General features: G+C 41.7%; 2 protein-coding genes across 2 annotated transcripts in view; one reads left to right on the forward strand and one right to left on the reverse strand.

The window, feature by feature from the left end:
• Positions 1–541: 541 nt before the first annotated feature.
• PLAU (plasminogen activator, urokinase) overlaps positions 542–27,222 on the reverse strand; it is a 39,700-nt gene continuing 13,019 nt past the window's right edge. Inside the window, exon 12 of the mRNA XM_083146196.1 lies at positions 542–1,600. Within this exon, the coding sequence (XP_083002322.1) occupies positions 1,568–1,600 (33 nt within the window). The 3' untranslated portion in view covers positions 542–1,567. The remainder of the gene's footprint in view (positions 1,601–27,222) is intronic.
• Positions 9,773–13,282, forward strand: LOC146007674 (uncharacterized). Its single transcript, XM_083146195.1, has 7 exons — positions 9,773–9,977; positions 10,054–10,153; positions 10,434–10,559; positions 10,766–10,873; positions 11,058–11,276; positions 11,474–11,512; positions 11,730–13,282. The coding sequence occupies exons 1-7, from the start codon at positions 9,972–9,974 to the stop codon at positions 12,782–12,784; spliced, it is 1,653 nt and encodes a 550-aa protein (XP_083002321.1). The 5' UTR covers positions 9,773–9,971; the 3' UTR covers positions 12,785–13,282.

Here is a 27,222-nt window from a genome sequence, read left to right on the forward strand (position 1 = left end):
TCCATGAGTTCGCGTCGGAGGACGCATCATTCGGGTGAGCAGTGATGAGAGCTGCAGACCTGAGCGTACCCACCCAAAGGACCGGCTCTGGAATGTCCCAATGTTGAGCTGTGTCACCAGGACCATTGAAAGAGAAAAAGGGATTTTTGTAAGAACTTACCGTTCGAATCCCTTTCTCTGATATGGTCCTGGTGGCACAGCGATCCCTCCCTTACGCTCTCAGTAAGTATGCCAGGTTCATGATGTTTCATGTTATATATGGTTAAAAGTTACTTTGAAATTGTGCATATAATATGTGCAGGCGTTTGTACTGAGTTAATGTATTCCAGTGGCTTTGAAAGATTGAACTGAGGAGTCTGGGATGCAGAAGGGAGGAGCCTACCCTCCAAAAGCTTTAGGATAGGTGCCTGGCTGTGTCACCAGGACCATATCAGAGAAAGGGATTCGAACGGTAAGTTCTTACAAAAATCCCTTTTTACACATATCCGAGTCCTATAAACCTCTGTAAAACATGTTATTGAAATATAGTTGTAGTAGTCAGAGTAAATATTTATTCTGAATTATAGAACATATATCGAGAAGTTCTTAAACCAATGGGAACTTATTTTTGCTTATTACAAAAGTTCTGTGATTGTCAAACAGGTATATTTAAAGGCTATATAAAGTTTTTGTCTAGAAGTCAAAGTACGTGCATACAGTATTTCAGACTACACCCTTTACAAATATTGGGAGATGACAAAAATATATCCACAGATTTCTTTTTTTTTTTTTACAATCCTCTATAAACCCCATTTATTTACCACACAAATAAACACAGAGGTAGGCCGTCAGGCACAAATTGTCTGTATTCAATTGGGTGCTTTGCAGTCCTGTAACATGGCATGGTTTTCGGCCTCTAAGAGGTCTATTAATTACAGACAGTATGTCCTAGCTAAATCTTGTAAAAAATGGTATGTTTTTTATAGGAATGAAGGCTTGTTTTGTTTTTTTAATTTATATTTGTTCTTTATTGAATCAGCTGCAGAGAGAGTGGGTAGGTGTTACCCTGATGTGTGTATACAGCCAGTGTCGCGTAACCTAAGCAGCGCACAGAGAACTGCCGGACCCGCCCCAAGCCCAGAGGCTCTCTCTGTGCGCCGATCGGGAGGTGGAGCCTTGCAAAAAGAAATCGGCCCACCTGGCCATCGGCCCCTCTGGCATTTGCCAGATGGCCAGTCCAGCCCTGTATACAGCAGACTACCTGATGGTGTGGTCAGTACATATTACTGCCAGATGGGATTGCTGGGGGGCTGATAAACACAGTCTTTAGGGGTTGTAGGTTTACTAAAGTTTCTAAAAAGTATAAGTTTAGGTGTTGGTCATAGCAACCAATCAGATTTCAGATATAATTTTCTAGAATGTACTGGATAAATGATACCTAGAATCTGGTAGTTATTGGCAACACATTCACCTTTCCTTTTGGACAAGCTACACCTTAGAATGTGTTGTTCATTGTGTTGTGATTGTTTAAAATGGCCATAGTAAGCCAATAAGCAGGGATCCTCTTTCCTTATCTTGTTCCATTTCTTCACACCGAAGACACATTTCTCTGGATGAAGCTCTGAAACACAAAAAATAGCATTCAGGGTGTGGTTCTGCGATTTATTCAACGCTCACACCTATTTTTCTCTATGCTTATATATTTTGGGGGACCTGTGACCTTTATCACTTTAATTTCTACCAAAATGTGTCCTGTAAAGAATAAATGAATTTCAGCTTCACAGTTTGAAAAGTTGTGTTTTGTACATGTCTTTGTTGTTGTAAGAAAGTGGTAGTGGCCCTCATTCTGGTTGACCCGCAAAGCTGCAATGCCATCATCTAAATTTCGTCATCTAAATGCCACCTGCAAGGTCCGCCCACTGCCCGCATGCAGATTTTAGCTGCACGCATGTGAATGGATGTTTTGCATAAACATCCGTTCGCAGTTTGCGTGCGAGGCAGAAATCATTGATGGTCGCCGAGTATCGAATGATTTCTGTAGACACCCCCTGGTGTCTTAGATCTGCAGTGCCCCTGTAAGGGAAAAGGGCGGGCAGCTGACATCCGGTGATGTCAGCTGCCCACTCCCGGCACCCACGTCACAGGCGCATTTCCATGGGAACGCCCATGAAACGCTGGGCGTTCCCATGGGCTCTACTACCCGTTGCCACCGCCCCCACACCCCGCCCGCACTGCTAGGTGCAAACAGGACAGCGAATAATCATTTCACCACGGCCGCACCCGCTCGCACAAAGCGGCTGCACATGCACATAAAAGTTTATGCGCAAGCAACAGAACCGCTCCGCTGTGCAAAAGCGCAGCGGAGAGATCAGACCAGAATCAGGACCAGCGTGTGCAGTATGTTGTGGTGTGATGGTTCCTTCACCAGAAAGATTGTTCATGTTTGCTTTATTGCATTTTAGATCTTCTGTGTAGTTCCTGCTTGGCCTGACCCCACTCCTTCATCAGGAACATATGATCTGTGACAAGATTAGCAAGAGAAGTGCAGTTGGAAGTTAAAATAGAGACAGACGATCTGGGAGTGAAGTATATAAATATCACAGTGGGGGATGTGTGTAAGACTAAACTTTAACAATTTTATTATCATAATAATTTTAATACCCTCTGTAATGTTGTTGCAAAATACTTCTGTGCCACTGGCAGGGGAAGTAGACATCATGTCGACTGTCAAAATGTCAACACTGTTGACATGTTCAAAGTGTCATTATAAATGTCAACAGAATGTTTATTCATGAATTTAAGGTTAGGCTGCAATTAGGGTTATGCTGTAATTGGGATTAAGTATAGATTCCAAATACGGTTAAACCCTTTTTTGAACATGTCAACATCTTGAATTTTGACATTCTGAACATGTTGATATTGACATAATTAAATAATGAATGTCGACATAGCCTCCTGAACCCTAAAGCAGGACTGCTTACATCATGAAGCATTATAGTAGAAATATACAGAAGCCAGTTAAGCTGGGTACACATATATATACAATTGTCCGGCCGTTCTTCCATTCTGGGTCGGACAGCCGTTCAATTGTATATGTGTGTACGCTGTCCCGTACGAGCGATAAACGGCAAAAAACTGTCTTGACCGTCCATACTCAGTCGGTCGACGGTTTTTTGCTGTTTAATTTTCATCCGACAGGACGGCCCCATATCGGAACAAAAGTGCAGTGTGTACGCACGTTCAACCGATATGCTGCCATCCTTGCGACTATGCTGCCAAAGCTGGAACACCCATGTGGGCGTTCCATAGCTGCATTATCTCTGGCAGGGTGACTAACAAAAAAAAAAGGTGTGGGATCCCCCCCACTGCTGTAACCAGCACCAGGCTGAAGAGCCGGGGCTGGTATTAAAAAATCAGGAAACCCGACAAATAGGGTTTCGCTGATTTTTTTAAAACCAGGTCTGGGGCTGGTTCCCAAAATACGGGGGACAAAATGACTAGGGGTCCCCCGTATTTTAAGAACCAGCCCCAGGCCAAACCAGCCAGCAGGGTAATGCCACAGCCGGGGGGACACTTATTATATAAGGTCCCGCGGCCAAAGCATTAACCTACCGACCAGTCAGCCTGGCCAGGGGCCCTGGGGGAGTGGGGACCCCCCCAATAAAGGGGTCCCCCCCCTCCAGGACCAGGCTGAAGACTGGTGCTGTCCCCGGTAACCCTGTGCGGTGGTCACCAGGCTGATTGAAGTGTAACAAAAATAGAAGAAAAACTATTGTATTTTACTGTGGAGCTATGAATCCCAGCAAGCCTCCCCGCATGCTGGGACTTGGAGAACCACAAGTCCCAGCATGTGGGGCATTAAAGGGCCAGCTGGCACTTGTGGTTCCACAGAAAAAAAATAGTCAAATAAACACACTGACACACACGAAAAAATAAAACTTCAATACATCCAAAGCCCATACATCCAAAGCCCATACATACTGATACTTACCTATCTTGAGCCCGTCGGTAGGTATGCAGTATGGGGGCAGCCATTTTCTATGTGTCCATTTTCATTATAGAAGCAGGAGCCAGCGCTAACAGAAACGGGACTGTGACGGCAGTCGCGGCACGGCAGGCAGACAGCAGCGGGTAACTATAGCCCTGCAGACCCCCGGCGCCCAAACTTTATCTGCGCCTCCCTGCCACCGCGGGGGCTGCGGAGCTATAGTTACGCCACTGGGTACAATCTTTTACTTGCGACTGTTTGGACGGGAGTACATCGGACGTCGCAAGTAAAATTGTACAGGTGTGAACGCGCGTGATCGGCTGTTGTTTGTGGAAGGTCCGACGGGTGTACGGTCGGTCCAACGGTCGCAAGAAACAGGGATTGTGTATATGTGTAGCCAGCTTTAGTCATATTCAGACATCAGAATGAGCAATTAGCTGCTAAATAATTGAAGTTCGTTTATTCTACAATACTTTAAAAACAATGGAGGGGAGGGGTAGACCCCTTTAACCCTGGTTAGCGTCCGAGTTGTGCACAGCAGCTGGACACAATGCCAGCACCAGTGTCCAGAAGGATTATTCTTTTGTCGCATTAGTGATTTAAATAAGTGTGACGGGAGACACGGCATCATTAGTCGCTAAGTCCATGGTGCCAAATGGGGCTGTTTGGTACAATCTATAGATTGGTGTATGTGAACTCATCTGTACCTTCTGCTGTCTTCAGTATACACCTTCAATATATTGTATGTGGCTTAAAAAGCTATTGAGAATGTATTATTTGACAACAATAATAGCAGGTCTAGAATTTAGTCACCAATGATTTATGCAATCTACAAATACACAGACAGAACTTGTGAAACTCTGACTGTGGTTCACCAAGTCCCAGCATGCGGGGGAGGCCTGCTGGGACTTGTAGTTCACCTGTAAAAAGCAATTCAGTTTCAGCTCTGGATGGGTGAAGCCTTGGGGGACCCCTTAATTGGGAGGTGGTCCCCACTCCCCCATGTACCCCATCCAGGGCTGACCAGCTACGTTGTGCATAGTACGGCCGGAGGCCCTTACGTAAAAAGTGTCCCCCGGCTGTGGCATGACACCGCGGGCTGTTGGAGCCCGGTGCTGGTTCCAAATTATGGGGGACCCCCAGTTTTTTTTGTCCCCCATATTTTGAGAACCAGGGCCAGTCCAAGAGTTCAGGGCTGGTTTCAGAAATACGGCGGACCCCTACGCTTTTTGTCCCCCTTATTTTTGGAACCAGGTCTGGCTCAATGAGCCCGGGGCTGATTTGCTCAGGAGGTGGGACCCTACATTGTGTTCTTTTTTAATTAATTTTTTTTTACACAAATCTCACATGTCCTCAAATTCGCACATTTTCATGACTAAAAATTGCACCATATCACATTTTTTTGCATCTCATTAAATAGTCGAATTCTCCCCCCCCCCCCCCCAAAAAAAAAAAAATCAGATTTTGAAAAATGCGTTAATGTGCGATTTTGGAACCCTACTAAAAATCCCATTAAATCTCACGGTGCTCTTTACCTAGAACGGTGCCCACGATGTCCATCGCGGTCATCGGGGGTAAAAAATCGTGATTTCCCATAGGGATCAATGTTAAATTTTTCAATGGACGCGATTTTTCAGTTCAATGCCTCAATGGACGCGATTTTGCCATAGGAAACAATGTTAAATGGGCCACAGAGCCCAAATAGGCACCCTGAACAGTGAAATGGCCCCCAAAATTGTTAACGACACCCGCACGATCAACGCGAACCCGAAGCGTGGCGAGCGCAGCGAGCCCGCGTGGGGCGGCGGTACGCGTCCTCCGACCTTTTCATACCCCCACTATCCACGTCGGCGTGGAGTTAAGAATAGAATAGTGTGGCGAGCCACCGAGCCCGAAGCGTGGCGAGCGGACGCGGATACCTGTGAAGCCCGCGAAGGGACGCGTTTACCTGTGAAGGTATCTGCGTCCCCTCGCGGGGCTCGCCACGCTTCGGGCTCGGTGGCTCGCTGCGCTCGCCACACTATTCTATTCTCAACTCCACACCGACGTGGATAGTGGGGGCATGAAAAGGTCGGAGGACGCGTACCGCCGCCCCTCGCGGGCTCGCTGCGCTCGCCACGCTTCGGGTTCGCGTTGATCGTGCGGGTGACGTTAACAGTTTTGGGGGCCATTTCACTGTTCAGGGTGCCTATTTGGGCTCTGTGGCCCATTTAACATTGTTTCCTATGGCAAAATCGCGTCCATTGAGGCATTGAACTGAAAAATCGCGTCCATTGAAAAATTTAACATTGATCCCTATGGGAAATCGCGGGCATCGCGTCGGTCGCATCGCACTCGTTACTGTAGTGCATGCGATGGCCGTGATGCCCGCGATGGGTGCCGTGCTAGGTAAAGAGTACCAATCTCACACCTAGTCTTCAAACTAGTCTCCTATGTATTGCCAACACTCATTGAGACATAGGGGGGTATTTGATTAATTCACCCCGTAAAATTTAAATAATTACATCAAAATGTAGCCGTTCTCATTTTTAGGTAAATGTGTGGGGGACCGCTCTGACTGCCGGACCCGCTGTGAAGTATTTCCGTTAGGGATGGCCATCGTTGCCATTGCCATCATTGGTAACAAGTAGATAAGGCACACTTTTTCTTCAAACTAATTGGTTTTGACAGGTCCACGCCCCTTTTATACAGTTTGTCCACGCCCCCATTTATCCGCGTTTGATATCAAACTTGATACGATCGTATCACGTTTGATATCAAAGTGGTATAAATAATATTAACCCCCGTATTAAAATATAATTGGTTTGATACTGTAACTTCATACACTGATATTGGTTATGTGAAATAACACATATATAAAGTACGCTTAATGTTATCTTAATCAGCTGGTAGAATTTCTAAACATAATGCTAAAAAAGTTGTTAGAAAAATATGGTATACAACAGATATATAATTCGTAGAACTGTAGATCTTGTTTTATATCAAATTTGATTTGTGTAGGATGTCTCGCAAAGCTGATAATAAAATTTATAATATAACATACCTTAGACATGGAGAGTGCAGCAAACAAAGATCCTGACCATATGGGTGTATAAAAAATAAAAAGTTATATTCCACACGATAGATTCCACAACATCTAAGGTCCGTCTTGCTTTTAAAATAAATGAAATATCAGAGTGCATAACAAAGAGGTCTGGGCATACATCTGTTATGCATTTAAAGATACATGATCCATTCAGGCCGGTGAGAAATGGGGGATTATTTTAAACAACGGATTCCATGGTCTTTGAAGACACAGACATTCACGTATGGTGTAATTAGCTTAGACAGAGTAGTAGTGCTGGTAACAATTATAATCATTAGAAAACCTAAGGGCTGATGTGTGTTAGCATTTATACCCCTTAGAAAACTCATTCACATGAATAGATGTTAATTAGGTTAGACAGAACAAAGAAAGGCCATGAAATCTTTGCAACAGAGCATGAGTGGCATCTAGTGGCCATGTATTGCAGTTGCAATCAAGTTCCAGACAGAGCTAGAGACTACAGAATTAACTTATATATATATATATATAGCTATATACAGAATTAACTTATATATATATATATAGCTATATACAGTATATATATATATATATGTGTGTGTGTAATGTGATGGTATCATTATATTATGTGATGAATAAAATATGGTTAATATGCTATATTAATTTAAATCAAAAATATATTTTAGAAATAAAAAAAAAAAAATAATAATGTCTACCACAACCACATCACTAATATTCAATATATAATCACAGCTGTGCCGTCAACGTAGTATATATTTTAAATTAAAAATTGAAGGATGTTTTTGATGGTGTGCCATATCTGTCATATATTAATAATAAGAATAAGGGTTTTTATACAATGATAATTTGGTGTCATTTTATCAAGCAATATATCCTGAAAACAGCTGTGTTTCGGGTAATATGCTATATATTTGTTATGCCAGTCTTTAACTTTGGAACACAACTCATGAATATTCAAATGAGACAAATGCAACACAGATGTGTTAACTGACTGAAACGTATAAATATGTTCTCCATGGGACCAGGCAACTACCAGGCATCTGCCACACATTGAGGTTGAAGGTCTTCACACACACACACTATTCAAGACAGAGAACTTGTAGTTTTGACTTGAAGTTTTGTTCCAGAACAGTGGGTAAGTTTAATTTAATTTTCTAAATAAATAAATATATATATATATATATATATATATATATACACAATATTTCTAAATAGCATAGTTTTAATATTTTATAATATACATAGCAAAATGTATTATTTAGCGGCATTGTGGGAGTGTTTAGTACGCTTTTAAACAATCTTAAAATATACTTTGGTTCTGTATGCTAGTTATTAAGGGGGCCTAGGCTGTATAGAGACTTACGCTGGTTTAGTATGTTGTGGAATTACAAACCCCGGCATGGCTGGCCTCAATTTTGTTATTAGGAGTTGTTAATACAAATGCAATGCATGCGGGTGTTTGTAGTTGATAACCGGCCATTTGTATGTGTAGTTCTGTGATTAGTGTGTTGTATATAGCGATTTAAAATGTATTATTTAGCGGCATGGTGGGAGTGTTTAGTACGCTTTTAAACAATCTTAAAATATAGTTTGGTGCTGTATGCTAGTTATTAAGGGGGCCTAGGCTGTATAGAGACTTACGCTGGTTTAGTATGTTGTGGAATTACAAACCCCGGCATGGCTGGCCTCAATTTTGTTATTAGGAGTTGTTAATACAAAGGCAATGCATGCGGGTGTTTGTAGTTGATAACCGGCCATTTGTATGTGTAGTTCTGTGATTAGTGTGTTGTATATAACGATTTAAAATGTATTATTTAGCGGCATGGTGGGAGTGTTTAGTACGCTTTTAAACAATCTTAAAATATAGTTTGGTGCTGTATGCTAGTTATTAAGGGGGCCTAGGCTGTATAGAGACTTACGCTGGTTTAGTATGTTGTGGAATTACAAACCCCGGCATGGCTGGCCTCAATTTTGTTATTAGGAGTTGTTAATACAAAGGCAATGCATGCGGGTGTTTGTAGTTGATAACCGGCCATTTGTATGTGTAGTTCTGTGATTAGTGTGTTGTATATAACGATTTAAAATGTATTATTTAGCGGCATGGTGGGAGTGTTTAGTACGCTTTTAAACAATCTTAAAATATAGTTTGGTGCTGTATGCTAGTTATTAAGGGCGGCCTAGGCTGTATAGAGACTTACGCTGGTTTAGTATGTTGTGGAATTACAAGAGGTTTTTTTTGTGAGAGCGTTAATAGTTTTATGTGATTTTGTGCACGCAAATTTCGTTATGTAGTAGTTTGTTGCGGCATGCATTGTATTGTGATGTATTGGGATTACATACAGGCATACTGGCTGCTTGTTGTTAAACATTTATTTAGGAAAGAAAAATATTGAGCCTATGGTACTTTAACTGTCCATTTGCATGTGCAGTGATTAGTGTATTGTGGTCTGTACATTATACATATTGCTTTTAAAAATACAGTATATTGTGTTATTACAATTTACAGCTCGTTAATGTTAGTCATCGCAGATTACGGTATTACGGCTTTGATATATATAAATAGCAACATTTTAATATTGTATCATTGTCTTATACATAATGGTTTTAAATAATGAGCTAGTTATTACATTTTCATGTGTAAAGCCGCACGCTATGCTGCCATGTATGGCTGTCTGATGGCTAAACATGCGATATGGTGGGATTAGTCATTAGCATTGTTGGATCCCCCTGTAATTAATTTTTATAGGCCGATCTATAGAATACAATGTCAGGAGGTATTCATAGATCAGGTTTTTGTGAGAGCGTTAATAGTTTTATGTGATTTTGTGCACGCATATTTCGTTATGGAAACTTATCTTGTTATCTTTTATTATCAACAGTGCCATCTAGTGGTTGTTGCAGAAAACACCTTTGAACTTAAGCTATCAACAAAACACCAACATGCAGGTGTGTATATGGTATTTACAATAGTTTAACAATATCTTATTGTATTGTTATTTCAACTTATTATTATTTATTACAGAGAAAGGAATACAAAACCATTAATGCAAATAAAATAAGTCTCAGAGATTTTCAAGATTTACCCAGCTTCCAACAGCAGTCAAATGAGCAGACAAATACATGTAAGTTTACAGACCAAAGACACATTGTTGTTGCTAGGGGCATGATTTGTTAAGGCACAGGGGCTATTGACAGGTTTTATAAATGTTACGTTGATGGTGTTAATTATTATTACAAGGCTCAGTTGTGTTAGTCACAGGATCTGTTAAGACAAGCGCCCTATTGGTATAAATGTTACACGTGTTGATTGTATTTTTCGTTCTACAAAATTGTTGTGTTAATTTTTATTTTATTTTTTATGTATATATTATTTTTTATTAAATTGTTAACCCCATAAATCAGTTTCAGATGTCACAAATGACGCATCTGAAGTTGGATCATATGGTTCGGATTTCACAGTCGGTCCGGATCTGACGACATTCGAAAACCCATACGCTGCATACTCTGATTTGTCCGAATCGCAAAAATGTAGGTGATCATAAGCCGTCAAAAAAAAAATGTGATGTATGTTAAAAAAATGTGATATATTATTATTTCCAAAAATATCTCTCTCTCTCTCTCTCTCTCACGCTATCTCGCGCGAACTCTCACGTTCTCACTCATATATATATATATCCTGTTATATTCATTTTTATACAGCCTGTGATATTAATGTGTTATTTGTTCTCTGTTAGTATCGCCGATTATGTCGAAATCTGATGCAGAACACATAATGGATGATCTCTGGAATTTACCATCGGCAAAACACTATAAACAGCTATACCAGACCCCGGCTATACAAGGTGAATTTTGACGATTGGCTGGTGATGTTTTTATAATGTGTTTTTGTGTTAAATGTTACATATCGTCGCAAAATCATGAATAGTGTCCACAGGAGTTGTTGTTATCATGACTTAAATGACGGTTTTTTTTTTTTTTTTCTCAAGTCGGCGAATGTGTCGTTAATTGATAATGTATGTATTACAGATGACATAGCTAGCCGGTATGAACCTACGGTACCTAGGGCCGATACGTGTGAAGCTGGACCATCCGGATACAGAGAACCGACATCGAGTGTTGGATCAAACGCCAAACAACCCAACAGCACATTGGCTAAAGGAGCAAAAAGAACACAGATCAGCGATCAAGCTTTCTGGTCATTGTTTAAAGGAACCATGCCGGCGCAAACCTTTGACAAATACCCGTGTATGTTTATTTATTTGGTTTCTTATATAGCACAACATTTACCACTGTTCTTTACAAATGGAAACCACAGGTATTAAACAGACTGTGTAGATGAAAACCGACAAGGAAGGTGGGGGTTGGGAGGTCTGAAGTTGTTATAAAGCGACAGTCTTTGTGGCCGCGTATGTGTAACTAAAACGGTGTGATTTTTATTACAGTAGGAACCACGCCGATGGAAAGATCTGGCAAATATTCAGGTGTGTAATGTAATGTTTATTTATTTAGTTTCTTATATAGGACCGCGTTCATCATTGTTCTTTACAAATGGAAACCACAGGTGTTAAACAGACTGTGTAGATGCAAACCGACATGGATGGGGTGGGTGTTTTGGGAGGCGGGTCTGAAGGTGTTATAAAGCGGTTGTCTTAGTGTCCGCGAATGTGTAACTAAAACGTTGTTATTTTTTATTTACAGCGGATCCGCGACGATTCGCAAAAATGATAGCAGCGGCCGGGGTTGCTCAACCACTCAATGCTGAAATGGATGGGGGTGAATCAGCTAAAACGGTGATCGACCCACAACTTCAAGAAGATGTATCAAGGGCCGAGATCATGGCCACCGAGCGCGACGATTTCAAGCCAAGCAAGCGGAGAATTACAAAAAGTCGAGTCGGTCAAGAAAACAAGGCCGATTTATCAGACCTTAAAAGAAGATTGAAATATTCGGAAGGTAGACCCGTGAGAAAAAGAATTGCATTACAAACAGTGCCAACCGTGAGTAATGTGGATTACCCGCACGCATTTACAACACCTGCAACACCTACTGAATCCGACATTGACATTGCCGGTAATACAAAGACTGTGAAGACTCGTAAAACTTTACGACTGTCAAGAGAGAGATACACGCCGCTGACGGATGATGATGTCATCGTAATTTCAGACACGCAGGAACATCATACTACAGAAACGCAAAGCGTGGTCAGTAACACGTCTGCAGATACATTATCCGCTAATGATGAGGACTTAAATGGTCAAACATTTTTTATCACCCCTAGTGAAGAGTCAGTCTCAGATACACCACAGAATGATGATGAGGCTGTAACATCTGTAGCCGGAATCCCTGATAAAGTAATGGGTGATGATTACACAAAACTGCCCAGTGTTTTTACCACGGTCGGCGAGGCAACCGCATCGGGCGGTGTGGATGCCCCGCCGACCGTGGTATCGACAGACATAGTTGATGGGGGTCAGAATGTGGAACAATTAGGACAAGATGCGGAAATACAATACTACGCGGTCATGGGGAGGATGCGTGAGCATATAGGGTACATGCGTAGAAATGTCAATACCATGTTGAACCGTATAAAAGATGAGCTTTATGGTTCAAAAAAGAAGCCAGAGATCATTAAAGAACTTGTAGAAATGTACATGAATGTAACATCAAACCATATAGCAGAGACCGTGAGGACTAGGGATTTTATTAAAGCGAACATGTATCATTTTGCAGAGATAATTGAAACGGATCCGTGACTAGGCATGGTGGGTTATGGATTGAAACGTAATTTACATGTGTGTAAAAAAGTCCCAAGAATTAAAGCAAATGTACCGTGCAAAATCTCACACTTATTTCGCCGTTCGAAAATAAAACAGGCTTTAAAATGCATATACAGGCTGAGAAAGCGTAAACAACACAGGGGGCGATGCACAACCCCAACCCCAGGTGCACAGGCTGACAAATCACCGGACCAACCATTACCGGGTGACGCTGCGTCACCTGACAATGTTGAACACCCCGCAACGCCCATGCATAATGACATAGATGGGGGTGCGCCACCCGGTAATGGTGAAGGTCGGCGAGATGTGTACTTAGAAGCTGTTAACAGGTATGAGCGACACCATCCTAATTTCAGAGCTATTGAGTATCATAATCATTTTCAATTTGTTAATTTGGAAAGAGTTACATCATTTGCAGAGGGTGTTGAAGCCGTACACAACGCTATACAGGTTATGATTGATGAATTCATGGTTGGTGTTGACCCTAATGATCGTGTACAGTTAAGATTGGAGGGGGGTGGTTTACACAACGCCATCTACTCACACCGAAAGCCGCAAGAATCATTAGACGCTGTCAGTTTCTTGAATCAAATTACAAACACTCTTCAAAGTAACGCTGAATTCTTATTAGGCACAGGTTTAAGGTTTGTGATCACTGTTTTTAGAAATAGAGCGGGGTGGGGCCCTAACTGGTCGCGGCCTTAGACGCATTCCATACAGCTTAATTATAGAAAGGCGCAGAAGACATCTGTATGATTTCAACAATACGCACAATTATTTGTGCTTTGCGGCATCGATCTGCAAACTTCTGGATAAAGGTAATGCCACAGACGCTGAAATACACGATCGGGCGCTTCAAATTCATAAGGATTTGAACCTACCGATCGATAAAGCAGTCAGCTTTAGCGACGTTGTTGTTTTTGAAAAACACTTAAAAACAAAAATTACAATATTATATCATAATAATCGTTCTTGGCATTACTATTCTTCAGAATCGCGCTACGGTGATACCCTGTATGTATTATATCACGATTCACACTATTATGGCCTGATTAATATCTGCGCATTTCTCGGATCGAGATATTTCTGTTCCTTATGTAATCGAACTTATGAGCGCAAAAATAGCCACGATTGTCTTTTCTTTTGTAAGGCTTGTCACAGACAAGCGTGCGTTGATGATGGGGCTTCCGCATTAAGATGTTCGGTTTGTAGGGTGTTTTGCAGATCGCGTGAATGTTTAGAGGAGCACAAATCCTTAGCTTTAGATCGCAAAATATCCTGTCTTGAACATGTTTATTGCGACAGGTGTTGTCTCTACCGTCGCAGGTCTCATGAGTGTCAGGGGCTAAAGTGTTCTACTTGCAAGGCATATGTTGATGGGTTTGCGGATCATTTGTGTTACATACAGCCCATCAAAGCGGAAGAACCCACCACCAAATACATCTTTTTTGATTTCGAATGCATGCAGGAGACAGGTATACATATACCAAACTACTGTTACGCTCTCACATTAATGGGTGAGAAATCCTGGGAGTTTAAGGGCAAAGCTTGTATCGATGATTTTGTAAAGACGTTCATGAAACCAAAATTTGCGCATTACACATTCATAGCCCATAACGCTGGGCGGTATGATTCGTATTTTGTATTGAACAAGATCATCAAAGAACGGTATACAGTATCCCTCATCTCTAATGGCGGAAACATAATGTGTATCACAATAAAAGATCTGAAGATTAGGTTTATAGACTCTCTCAATTTTCTCCCCATGAAATTGAGCAGATTTCCAAAGGCCATGGGATTTGATGGCGTTAAAGGTCATTTCCCGCATTTTTTTAACACAGCCGATAACCAAAATTACATAGGGGTCATGCCCTCAATAGAATATTTTGGCCTACAACACATGATGCCTGAGGAGGCCGCTGATGTTACAGAGTGGTACGAAAAAAACAAACACAAGGCGTTTAATTTTCAAAAAGAATTAATACGATATTGTAAAGAGGATGTCAGAATATTGCAAAAAGGGTGCGCAGCTTTCAGATCAGCCGTTATAGCCATGACAGAACAGGAGTTTGTAATAGCGACAGAGAAAAAAGATGTAGCCGTTAAACGTCACGTTGATCCATTCCAACTGACGACTTTAGCGTCGGTTTGTATGGCTATGTATCGTTGTAAATATTTACAGGCAAACACATTGGCTCTTGTACCGGGTGATAACTATCACAAGACCCAGAAGCGTTACTCAACACCAGCCATACAGTGGTTAATGTACATAGAACACAAAGAAGGTGTGAGTATAAGACACGCTTTACAAGGTGGTGAGAAGAAAGTCGGTAGATACAGTCTGGATGGTTACGCCGTGATTAACGGCGTGCCAACAGCTTTTGAATTCCAGGGGTGTTTTTATCACGGTTGTGACAACTGTTACAAAACCGATGATGAAAACAATCTGACTAAAACAACCTACGGTCAACTGCGGCACAAGACACAGTTAAGGATACAATACCTTAAACGGTGTGGATTTCAGATAAGGGAGATGTGGGGTTGTGAGTGGAAGAAAATGAGGGAGACTGATGAGGAGCTTCAGGTTTTTCTGAAAGGTTTGGAAATCCCTGACCCCTTGGATCCTCGTGATGGTCTTTATGGCGGCCGCACTAACGCCATAAAACTTTATCACAAGACAGAGTGCGATGAAAAAATACACTATTTTGACTTTACTAGCCTATACCCATTTGTCAACAAGACCAAAACATATCCTATACGTCACCCACGCATCATTTATAAGGACTTTGATGATGTCACAAAGTATTTCGGTTTTGTTAAATTAAAAATTAATCCTCCGCGAGGCCTTTTCTTTCCAGTTTTACCGGTTAAAATGAATGGTAAGTTAATGTTTCCGCTGTGCCGCACATGCGCCGAATCTGGACAGTGTGAGCCGTGTGTTCATGACTCAGAAAACCGCGCCCTAACCGGTACATGGTGCACAGTGGAGATAAATCTTGCTATAGAAAAGGGGTACAAAGTGTGTAAAATCTATGAGGTGTGGCATTTTGATGAGAGATCTGATGATCTGTTTTCAGGTTACATTAAAACACACCTCAGAGATAAACAGGAGGCTTCTGGTTACCCCGATTGGTGTACAGACTCTGTGAAACAACAAGAGTACATAGACGCGTATCAAAAAAATGAGGGCATAGCTTTAAGACACGAACACATAAATGTCAACCCCGCCAAAAGACAAATTTCTAAATTGTTTTTAAACTCATTATGGGGTAAATTTGGTCAACGTAGCAACATGCCCAATACTTGTCTAGTGACAGATCCTGATAAGCTTTTTGAATATGCCTTTCAACCACACTATGAGGTGTCTGCTTTAGACTTCATAGACTCAGAAACTGTTATGGTCAACTGGAAATACGCCAAAGACCATTATACCAGGTCTTCAACAACAAATATATTTATAGCAGCATTTACCACAGCGCACGCCCGCGTCGAGTTGTACAACCTATTGGATAGATTACAAGATAGATGTCTGTATCACGATACAGATTCTGTAATTTTTGTCAGCAGGCCCGGTGACTGGAATCCGCCATTAGGCGATTATCTAGGGGAGTTGACCAGCGAACTACCATCTGGTACGCATATAACAGAGTTTGTTTCAGCCGGCCCCAAGTCATACGGCTATAGACTAAGCAACGGCAAGACGAGCCTCAAGGTCAAAGGTATAACGTTGAATGTTTGTAATGAGCAGCACGTTAACTTTGACAGTCTGAAAGAACTGGTCTTAGATTATCCTTTAAACCCCAAAGGCGAGGATCAGAAAAAAATTGTGACCAGGCAGCCCGGTATAGTACGTGTGAAAAAGTACTGGCAGATTGAAACCCGTATGCTGCAGAAAACGCAAAAGTGCGTTTACACTAAACGTAACCTCACGGATAATTTTACAACCCTACCATTTGGTTATTAAGATGGATATCCGTTTTCAACACCCCTTCTCCTGTATTTTAGCCGGACCCTCCAATTCGGGGAAAAGTTATTTTGTGAAAACACTAATACAACACGCATCCACACATATGACGCATGTACCTGATAATATTGTTTGGTTTTACACCTGTTGGCAACCGATATATGACCAACTTCTGAGTGCTCACCCTGGTATGCGTTTTATAGAGGGTTTGCCCGAGTCATTTAGCGACGACCAGCTTTTTCCCCCTGATAAGATTAATTTAACGGTGATAGATGACTTGATGGATGCAGCGAGTAATAATTCTGAGGTTGAGAAAGCGTTCACAAAGTATGTGCACCATCGTAATCTCAGTGTCATGTACCTTGTGCAAAACATATTTTGTCAAGGTAGAAAGAGCAGGACTATACATTTAAACACAAAATATATGGTCCTGTTTAAAAACCCCAGGGATAAAATGCAGGTTAGCATTCTGGCTAGACAAATGTACCCATCAAAATATCGTTTTTTTCTTGAAGCCTATGAGTCCGCTACGGAGCCTCCATACGGTTATTTACTGGTTGATTTAAGAAACAATGCCCTTGATGATTATCGTTTACGAAGCGGTTTATTTCCCCCCGACACACCAGTAGCTTATGTTGTTAAGAAGCGGGGTTCTAAATAGCTATAACCGCGCATCCTATAGTCATTCATTACCGCTTCTAACAGCTGTGAACATGTCGACCAGGATAAGGCGTAATTGGGCCCTTTTAAAAACCCTCATTAAAGCCAAACCGGCCCAAAGAAACGCTATATTATCCAACGCTTCAAACGATTTGGTGACAGCCATATGTGAGATTGCTCTCAATACGCTTAAAGGTAAAATACCCCTGTCACAGCGCCAGTTGAACTACCTTAAAAAGAAGAGGTCCCTTATAAAATCGCTTTGTAATAAGAAATGCGCCATTGGGAAAAAGAAGAGGTTGGTGAAACAGTCGGGTGGGTTTATCGGATCGTTGCTAGGATTTGCCATTCCATTAATTACCGGACTACTGTCTAATCGGTGATGGAATACGCTGAGAAAATGTATCTGGTCCCCCAGCAACAGATAGACCGTTTAAACAACAAACCAAACAGCGATGATATACGCAAAACAGCCACGCAAGGCCTAGATGCTGAGATCATAAGTATACTACATAATAATGCTTTATCAGAGTATGAAAAGGCAAAACGCTACACAGCTGTGTTACAGAGATACCTGGTGTTGAGTAAACAAACTGATAGAGAAATGTCAACTTTAACGCTTTTATCACCCGGTGCAAATGCTGTTGAGGATACAACTAACCCTACACAAGACGACGCTACCGACGCTGTTTACCACGATGTCTTGAACAGTGTTAATGCGCGGTATAAAAAGAACTGTGAAATACTAATGAGTAAAATGGTTCGCTCTAAAGACATTGCGAATTGGGACCGCAAGGGTGTGTTTATGTATAAAGGCGTCACAGTGCCAGGATCCAATGTGTTAGACTTGATAAGGGGTATCACGCAAAATCACAGCGTGACGAGTCATAAAATGCCTAACGGATGGATTGAATTTATGCGCGCTATGGCTGAGTTGAATATCCCGTCCACTGTAGTTGGTAATGCATCAAACAGATTACAGTTAGATCGCTTAAAAGCTGAAATCTACGATGATGAAATTGGCAATGTAAATATAGCCTCCCCAATACACAACATTAAAAAAAGTCGTATAAATGTTTTAAATTCCCCCGGGTTAACAACGCCACACGGATACTTACTACCGAGGAAAAGATCCGTAAATCTGTTTCAGGATTCGCAGTGGTTGAACCTTTAACATATAACTAATTTATAATGTTTTTATACGATGTATTTTTGTGCGTTTAATTTGTACGATGACGTTTAATTTGTAATGTATCATGTATTTAGTGTATTGTTTTAACTGTAAAGTTTATCGTGTTATTCGTGATTATTTTGCTGTAAATACATATTGTCTGTACCAATAAAATATGGTTATGATTTATAAAATGCTGTTTTGTTCTTTGATTCTAACCAGTTTGTCTGCAAAAATATGCAATCACACGATATAAAGTTCAATAAGCAAGATTTTTTAATAGAAAATAACCATAAGCAATGTACATGCAGCATTTCAATCACAACATTAGTTACAAGTTACACAAACAATTTTGTATTACACATTATTTTTATCAAACACATGTTGGTTACTGGTGACACAGGACTGTATACAGTTACCCGTATATCGACTCAAACAATGACTTCTAGGGAGACGTCTTACAAAGTTTGATACATAGCGATCATTACGTTTTGTATCAAAACTAAAACGGACCAACACATCTGTATATTTGTAATTTTTACACATGAAAAATATAAAGTATATACAATATTGCCCACAAACGGTACTGTTAAAACCTTGCAACTGCTTATTTTGGTGATAAATTCTTTTTGAATTTGAGTTTAAAAAATTTATTATGGCCTTTGGGAATAGGGGGTTGTCAGGTTCTAAACCGTAAGAGTCCAAAAAGTAACACTCGCGCTGGTTGTTAAAATAAACGGCCAACCAATGCTCCCCCGGTTGGGCGCTGGTGTGTGTGTTGATTACAAACGCGCAGGGGTATTGCGATAGTTTACCGCTCGGAAGCATATCACACGGGTAGGTCCCTTTAAAAAACAGGCGCGTCACCGGATTAGCGTACAGTATACAATTTATCTGCAATGTGTTCATATCGCTGATGGGGTGATGAATATTGGTAAATATACGATAAATATAAAAATTATTTATTTCATTTATAGATAATCATACAGCACATCGCGTCGCTGGTTGATCTCGATGATATTATCAAATAATGCGTATATTATTATGTTGACTGTCCGGTCTAGTGCTCCTGCAAACCGGAATTCAGCTCGTAGATTTCCGGTTCTGATTAGAGACAGATGCTCCGCGCATTCCTGTTCAGGCGACAGATCAAAAGCAAATAGTGTGTAGCCGTTGAGGTACTCTTCACGGTCAATTAGTATACCCGAATCTGATTTCTGCTTATTTGTGATCTGAATGAGCGACATATACTCGCGAACCGCGTTACCGTGTTCAAAGTCTGGTTGAAATGGTTTGGCCGGATGCGGTGTTCCATCCAGGTATAGGGATGCGAAGTTTACATTTTTATGTTCAAACCGTAGAGGGTTTTTGTCATAGGCTCCTGAAAACGCTTCATTATCTACAAAAGCGGCTATAACGGTTTTTGGCACCTGTCCTAAAAACAGATTTTCTAAATTAAATACGCGACTCCCCGTCGGTATGCTATAGATCTTCATGCCCACTCTATCGATCGCATATTTGGCGTTGGTGGTCAGTAAGGCCTGGGCGTGTCCAATCCGGACGGCGGGTGAGACCTGAACCCTTTTCACAAACAGGGACGCTGCAACAATCTGAATTTTAAAGGGCTCCGCTTCAGCAGACATTAAGCAGAAAGCATCTTTGTTTCTGATGAGTTTTATCTTCAAGTCCACGGCGTTCAATATTAGTTTATGTTGATGAAAAAGGTCACAGTGTAGCGGCCCCAATAATTCAACCGTTCGACTTTGTGCCGTTGTTCTTGCCCTTTTTATAAACCCTGTGTTTACGCCATCCAGGGTTCTTGTGTTGTGTTCTCCAGCCACATCTTTGTAGAATAATCCAGTTGTGTGTTTTGTGGATAACGCATCTGAGCTATAATTCAGTATGGTCTCTATGTAGGCCCTATAAGCGTAAAGATTATTGGACTGCGATATGAGCCTATCGCCCAAAGTGACATCAACCTGGCTAAATAAAGTTGCTATGGGGTAATTAATAAGAGCGACCTTGGCGTCTTGAGGTATAGCAGTGTTATCAGGCCGTACGATCTTGCAGGTCACGTACAGCAACGTGTTGTTCAGATCGTAGTAGTGTTCCCCGCTGGCCGCTATGTAGAATTCAAGCGGCGCGGTCTCGGATAATGCCGCCAAAGGTTGAACTTCGACGTAGAGGCTTTTCTCTACGCTGGTCTGCGTCGGTGGTACGTCAAAAAGGTCAAGTTCAGATTTTGCGCATTCCATGGATTCATTGTGTATGAAAGACATGCTTAAAAAATATCACCGACCCTTCGCTTCGGTTTCCTTTTTTTAATTAAGCCGCGTCTGCTCCGTTTTTTGTTTAAAAGGGGTCTGCACCATGTCGGAAGTCGTATTGCCCGCTTCCGTTTATTTTTAGCCGCCCCTTTCCTGGCATAGATTAAACCTGATCCATCTTGCTTCGCTTGATTTGCGTCGTGTATTTTGCTCACAACCGCCGCTGTGGCTTGTCCGATGACGTCTTTCGCGATGTTGCGTGCTGCATTCTTCACGTGGGGCTTTGCTATCGCCAGCCCTCTTCGGAAAAGCGGTACCGCTTTTCTGAACAGGCTTCGAAAAATTCCACCTAAACCGCACCCGTACATATACGCGCTGCCGTGAAAACCGGGTAATCCATTACCGGCCTGTGTTTTATAATATTGCGCGTAGAGCCCCGGGTCACCATAATTTTTAACGGCCACCATTGTCTTTAATAAAATTCGGATTTGCGTCGTCTGAAATGTAGTTTCACGTTCGCTTTCCCAAACTTGAATGACATGTTTTCGTTCTGATCATTCTTTATCTCTATGGCTATAGTGTCAAAATGCGTCTTGCACAACGGGACATAATCGGGCTTCTCATACCGTATAGTGACCATCTCGTTGTTACGGCCCTTTATTTCAACGGTGCGCAACAACGGAACATAACTATCACCGACCCTCTGATGTTCGATAATATCTGTGTACACGAAGAGCGTATATTGCCCGCCGTTGATGTCGGCGCACGGTTTTAAAAACTTAGTTTTCGGGTATAACCCCAGTATTCTCGACAATTTAGGACCGGCTGTGATGTTGTACATCGCCTTGTTGTCGATGATTATCTCTCGTTCAAGCGGATCGTACAATAGTTTTAAACCATCCAGTTTATGTCGGTCAATTTCAGCGTTGAAAGAAAACAGTAACGCCCCGATGGTTTCATAAAACCCCGGTTTAACGCAAACCCTCGTTGCTGTACCGCTCGTCCCATCCCACTTTGTTATTTTCAACACACAATCACGCACATCGATTGTATTCCAGGTGTGTGGGTATTGTATTTCTGTAAGAGCTACTTCCCAATCTCCACTTAAGTCTATAGGCCTTGCTAACTTTGTGGTATAGTCAGAAATCTTATTTTGTGGAAATGTATCGGCTGAGGCGTTACTCGGCAATGTTATGTAGAAGGGTTTGTCATCCATCTTCCTCTTTGTTTATATATCTTTTATCTCCGATGCAGCGACCCAACTGTTAAATTTTGTGGGGTATCCACGCCACTTGACTAATACGTGTTTCCTCCCTCTAACCGTCTTATTTTTTAAAATCTTCTCCACTTTGTAAATCCTATTATAGTTTTTCGGTATACTTTGAAGTTCTTCGGGGTAAAAACTACCCGTTATAGCCTCCCCGTAGAGATCCTCCAACGTGTAAAGCGGCTTAAGTCCTTTAGTGTTCACTCCGCGTATTACAAATATTTCCTCAGAAAAACTCTGTTCGTAACCTTTCTGAAATATATCCTTATATTTTGAGATACGAACGTGGTCCCCGATCGCTAAACAAGCCTTTGTTTTCTTACTTCTAAAGTAATCGCCATATATCGTCTTGAAGACATCCAGCGCATTAGAGCCATCCACCTCATTCGGCGCCCGCTTAATCGTTCTATGGTATGTGTTATTATAACTGGTAATGAACGCTTGTAAAACGTCTATATATCGGTATGTATTATTCGCCGTGAAATATCGCCACATTCGTGTTTTTAAAGTCCTATTGAAGCGTTCTATAACGGCTGCTTTCACATCATTATTGGTTGTGAAATGTTGTATACCGTATTTTTCTAACAACTTTTTTAGGACTTTGTTTAGAAACTCTTTACCATTATCGGTTTGTAGTTTCCGCGGTACGTCCCCCTGTTGGAATAATTTTTCAAAAGCCTTAGCGACAGTCGTCGCGCTCTTAGCAGTCAGACTTTCAGCCCAGGCCCTCTTACTGAATATATCGATGACGGTTAGTATATATTTTACGCCGTCGTTGTGCTTTGCCAGATCTATGAGTGATACCAAATCACATTGCCACTGTTGATTTATATCCGATACGCATATCATATTCCTTTTATAGTTTTTTCTAGCCGGTTTGTGCAATGTGTACGCGTCTTGCTCTTGTAACCATTTTCTCACATCGGATCTTTTAAATTTATTTTTCAAAGCTTTATAATATTTATCAAAGCCGCAAAAACTCCCTGGCTTTAATACGTTATAATAACTGGCTTTCAGCCGGCTGTTTTGATGATCGGCGTTGCGCGACATCCTACACAAATCAAATTTGATATAAAACAAGATCTACAGTTCTACGAATTATATATCTGTTGTATACCATATTTTTCTAACAACTTTTTTAGCATTATGTTTAGAAATTCTACCAGCTGATTAAGATAACATTAAGCGTACTTTATATATGTGTTATTTCACATAACCAATATCAGTGTATGAAGTTACAGTATCAAACCAATTATATTTTAATACGGGGGTTAATATTATTTATACCACTTTGATATCAAACGTGATACGATCGTATCAAGTTTGATATCAAACGCGGATAAATGGGGGCGTGGACAAACTGTATAAAAGGGGCGTGGACCTGTCAAAACCAATTAGTTTGAAGAAAAAGTGTGCCTTATCTACTGTAACATGATGGTAACATCAATGGCACTACTGCCCATTGATAATGATAAACTATGCAATGGATGAACATCGATATTTTTACATATTGATGGTCATCCATTGTGTTTGACTGATTGGCCTGTGGGGCTCCACAGGTGTCAGGGGCAGAGCTATGCTCCGTGTCCCCGCACTTTGAAAAAAAAAAAGAAAAGAGAACATTGATTTTTCTGTGCCATCGATGGAGGGAAACCATCTGGTTCTCCCCCATCGATGGCAAAAGTATTTGACATCGGCCATAAACCATCAATGATTTAGAATCATCGATGGTCAATGGCCATCCCTCATTTCTGTGTGTAACCAAAAGCGCAAACAGACTGGGGGCAGGACCGGAGGTGTGGGAATCTTCTATTTGTAAGTATACAGTGTACCGTATGTCTTGCTTTTGCACTGTTTATACACTGTGAGTGTCCAGATGATATGTAAGCACGAAACATTGATTAAACACCACTTTTCTGCGCATTTACAAGTCCCAGAATGCCGCCTGTTTATTGGACCTATTTGTGGGGTCCCACGTAGGAGAGCAGCCAGGCAAGACAGTCACAATGGAGTGCCGGATCTAATACATTATGGGGGTTATTCTGGGTGATTTGTAAGGCTGCAAATTCGCAAACCCTGCCTGGCAAGTGCCGGGATACCCACCCCCCCATAATGTTTTAACATAAACATCCATTCACATGCTGCGGGGAACACCCACATCTTTCGATGGTTGCCGACCATCGAAAAATGTGGAAGGTGCACGCATATAAAAGTGACTTTCAAGTCACTTACATATGCGTGCATGCTGGGACGGGAATGGGCATGCAAGGCTCCTTGTTCTACAAATATTTTTTATTAATCATTAATATTATCACTTATTAATAACCTTGATATATTTTAATATTCAATTTTAGTAGATAGTTTCCGATTTTTTATTTTTTTATGTTGTGAATGTCTTTTAGGAGATAGAGCCACCAGAACAATACCCAGTACTAGAGCCACCAGAACCGCACCCTGTACTAGCACCACCAGAACAGTACCTAGTACTAGAGCCACCAGAACAATACACAGTACTAGAACCACCAGGACAGTACCCAGTACTAGATCCACCAGGACAGTACCCAGTACTAGATCCACCAGGACAGTACCCAGTACTAGCGCCACCAGGACAGTACCCAGTACTAGAGCCACCAGAACAGTACCCAGTAATAGAGCCACCAGAACAGTACCCAGTACTAGAGCCACCAGAACAATACACAGTACTAGAACCACCAGAACAGTACCCAGTACTAGATCCACCAGAACATTACCCAGTACTAGCGCCACCAGGACAGTACCCAGTACTAGCGCCACCAGGACAGTACCCAGTACTAGCGCCACCAGAACAGTACCCAGTACTAGAGCCACCAGAACAGTACCCAGTACTAGAGCCACCAGAACAGTACCCAGTACTAGAGCCACCAGAACAGTACCCAGTACTAGAGCCACCAGAACAGTACCCAGTACTAGAGCCACCAGAACAGTACCCAGTACTAGAGCCACCAGAACAGTACCCAGTACTAGAGCCACCAGAACAATCCCCAGTACTAGAGCCACCAGAACAGTACCCAGTACTAGAGCCACCAGAACAGTACCCAGTACTAGAGCCACCAGAACAATACACAGTACTAGAACCACCAGAACAATACCCAGTACTAGAGCCACCAGAACAGTACCCAGTACTAGAGCCACCAGAACAATACACAGTACTAGAACCACCAGAACAATACACAGTACTAGAACCACCAGAACAGTACCCAGTACTAGATCCACCAGGACAGTACCCAGTACTAGCGCCACCAGGACAGTACCCAGTACTAGCGCCACCAGAACAGTACCCAGTACTAGAGCCACCAGAACAGTACCCAGTAATAGAGCCACCAGAACAGTACCCAGTACTAGAGCCACCAGAACAATACACAGTACTAGAACCACCAGAACAGTACCCAGTACTAGATCCACCAGAACATTACCCAGTACTAGCGCCACCAGGACAGTACCCAGTACTAGCGCCACCAGGACAGTACCCAGTACTAGCGCCACCAGAACAGTACCCAGTACTAGAGCCACCAGAACAGTACCCAGTACTAGAGCCACCAGAACAGTACCCAATACTAGAGCCACCAGAACAGTACCCAGTACTAGAGCCACCAGAACAGTACCCAGTACTAGAGCCACCAGAACAGTACCCAGTACTAGAGCCACCAGAACAATCCCCAGTACTAGAGCCACCAGAACAATCCCCAGTACTAGTGCCACCAGAACAATCCCCAGTACTAGCACCACCAGAACAGTACACAATACTGAAGCCAATGTCTTATCACCAGTAATCTGTAAAGTGGCAGTTTAGCTTCCACTAAACATTCTGTACAACCAAGCACTATATTGCCTTTCTTACTTCTTGGCTACATTGCTTGCTCACCTTTATATCATCTGAGACTATATTATACATCCAATGTCCCTTTCCCCCATTGACATTACAGAACTATACATTCTGTGCCCAACTTTCTATTTTTTGTCCTCAACAGATGATAGTTTACAGTTTGATATTTTAAATTTTAGATTCCACACTTTTGTCCATTCCATAGACTCTAGTCCAGGCATTCCTAACGTTGGTCATCAGGGCACACTAACAGTCCAGGTTTTAGTGATATTAAGGTGTCGGCGTAGATGGTTCATTTAAAATAATTGAGGCAATAATTACATCACCATGGCTATCACCAATACCTGGACTGTGAGCTTTCGATGAGGACTGATGTTGGAAATGCCTGTTCTAGTCATTAATCATTTGATTTACCCCTTCTGAGTAACCATCCTAGCTACAAAACTTTGTATCCCCTGCATAAAAAAACATAACAGGACCTCAAGTAGTATAGATAATGTATATATTAAGCAATGAATGTTATAAGCCTGACCTATGAGCGTGGACTACAACTCAATAGGACAGTATTCAACGTCACCGGCGAGGGGGTTTGTGCGACGAGGACAGCTTGTTTTTGGCAAGGATTGATGAAAACAAGCCATCCTTGCCATGTAGCCCCTCGCCGGCCGCTTGCCGTATGTAAGGTTCTCCACAAATGCAGCGAACACGCTGCATATAGCGGCCGGCCTTGCCATTTTGATGGCCGCCCTCACCATTTCCAACTCGCTGAATAGAACCAACGAGGTGGAAACGGTGAGTGAAGGGGAGGTCAGTTGAATACTGACTGTGAGCTATGATGCCAAGCTATTGGCACTGCTCACCGTCATAGCTCACCTAAACGGCATTGAATATAGCCCGTACTCTCCTTTCCTTTTGTCAAACCCTTTTTCAGTCCAACATCTTTGACTCAAGTCCACATTTATTTTGATTATATTATTACTGGATACAAATGACTTAATGAAATCTAAATAAGCTATATTCAAGGATTCAATACAATCACTTTACTTAGTACTGAGTTAAAACAAGTTTTTGATGCAAGTCTTTTAATTTCCATTGCATTATATGAGACACGTCTGTGATAAACATATTCTTACCACTTTGTACAATAGAACTACCTTTGTTTGTTGAACCTATCTCCAGAATGTTTTATGCTTTATTATTATATTTCAGGACTTTTGTTTCTA

Source organism: Crinia signifera, chromosome 6, assembly GCF_055691185.1.
Source record: "Crinia signifera chromosome 6, ASM5569118v1, whole genome shotgun sequence".
NCBI classification, from domain to species: Eukaryota; Metazoa; Chordata; class Amphibia; order Anura; family Myobatrachidae; genus Crinia; species Crinia signifera.

Coding starts and splice junctions, on each gene's coding strand:
- LOC146007674 (XM_083146195.1), top strand. Junction 10,154..10,433: donor AAATGAGCAGACAAATACAT/GTAAGTTTACAG, acceptor CCCATAAATCAG/TTTCAGATGTCACAAATGAC. Junction 10,874..11,057: donor CCAGACCCCGGCTATACAAG/GTGAATTTTGAC, acceptor TATGTATTACAG/ATGACATAGCTAGCCGGTAT.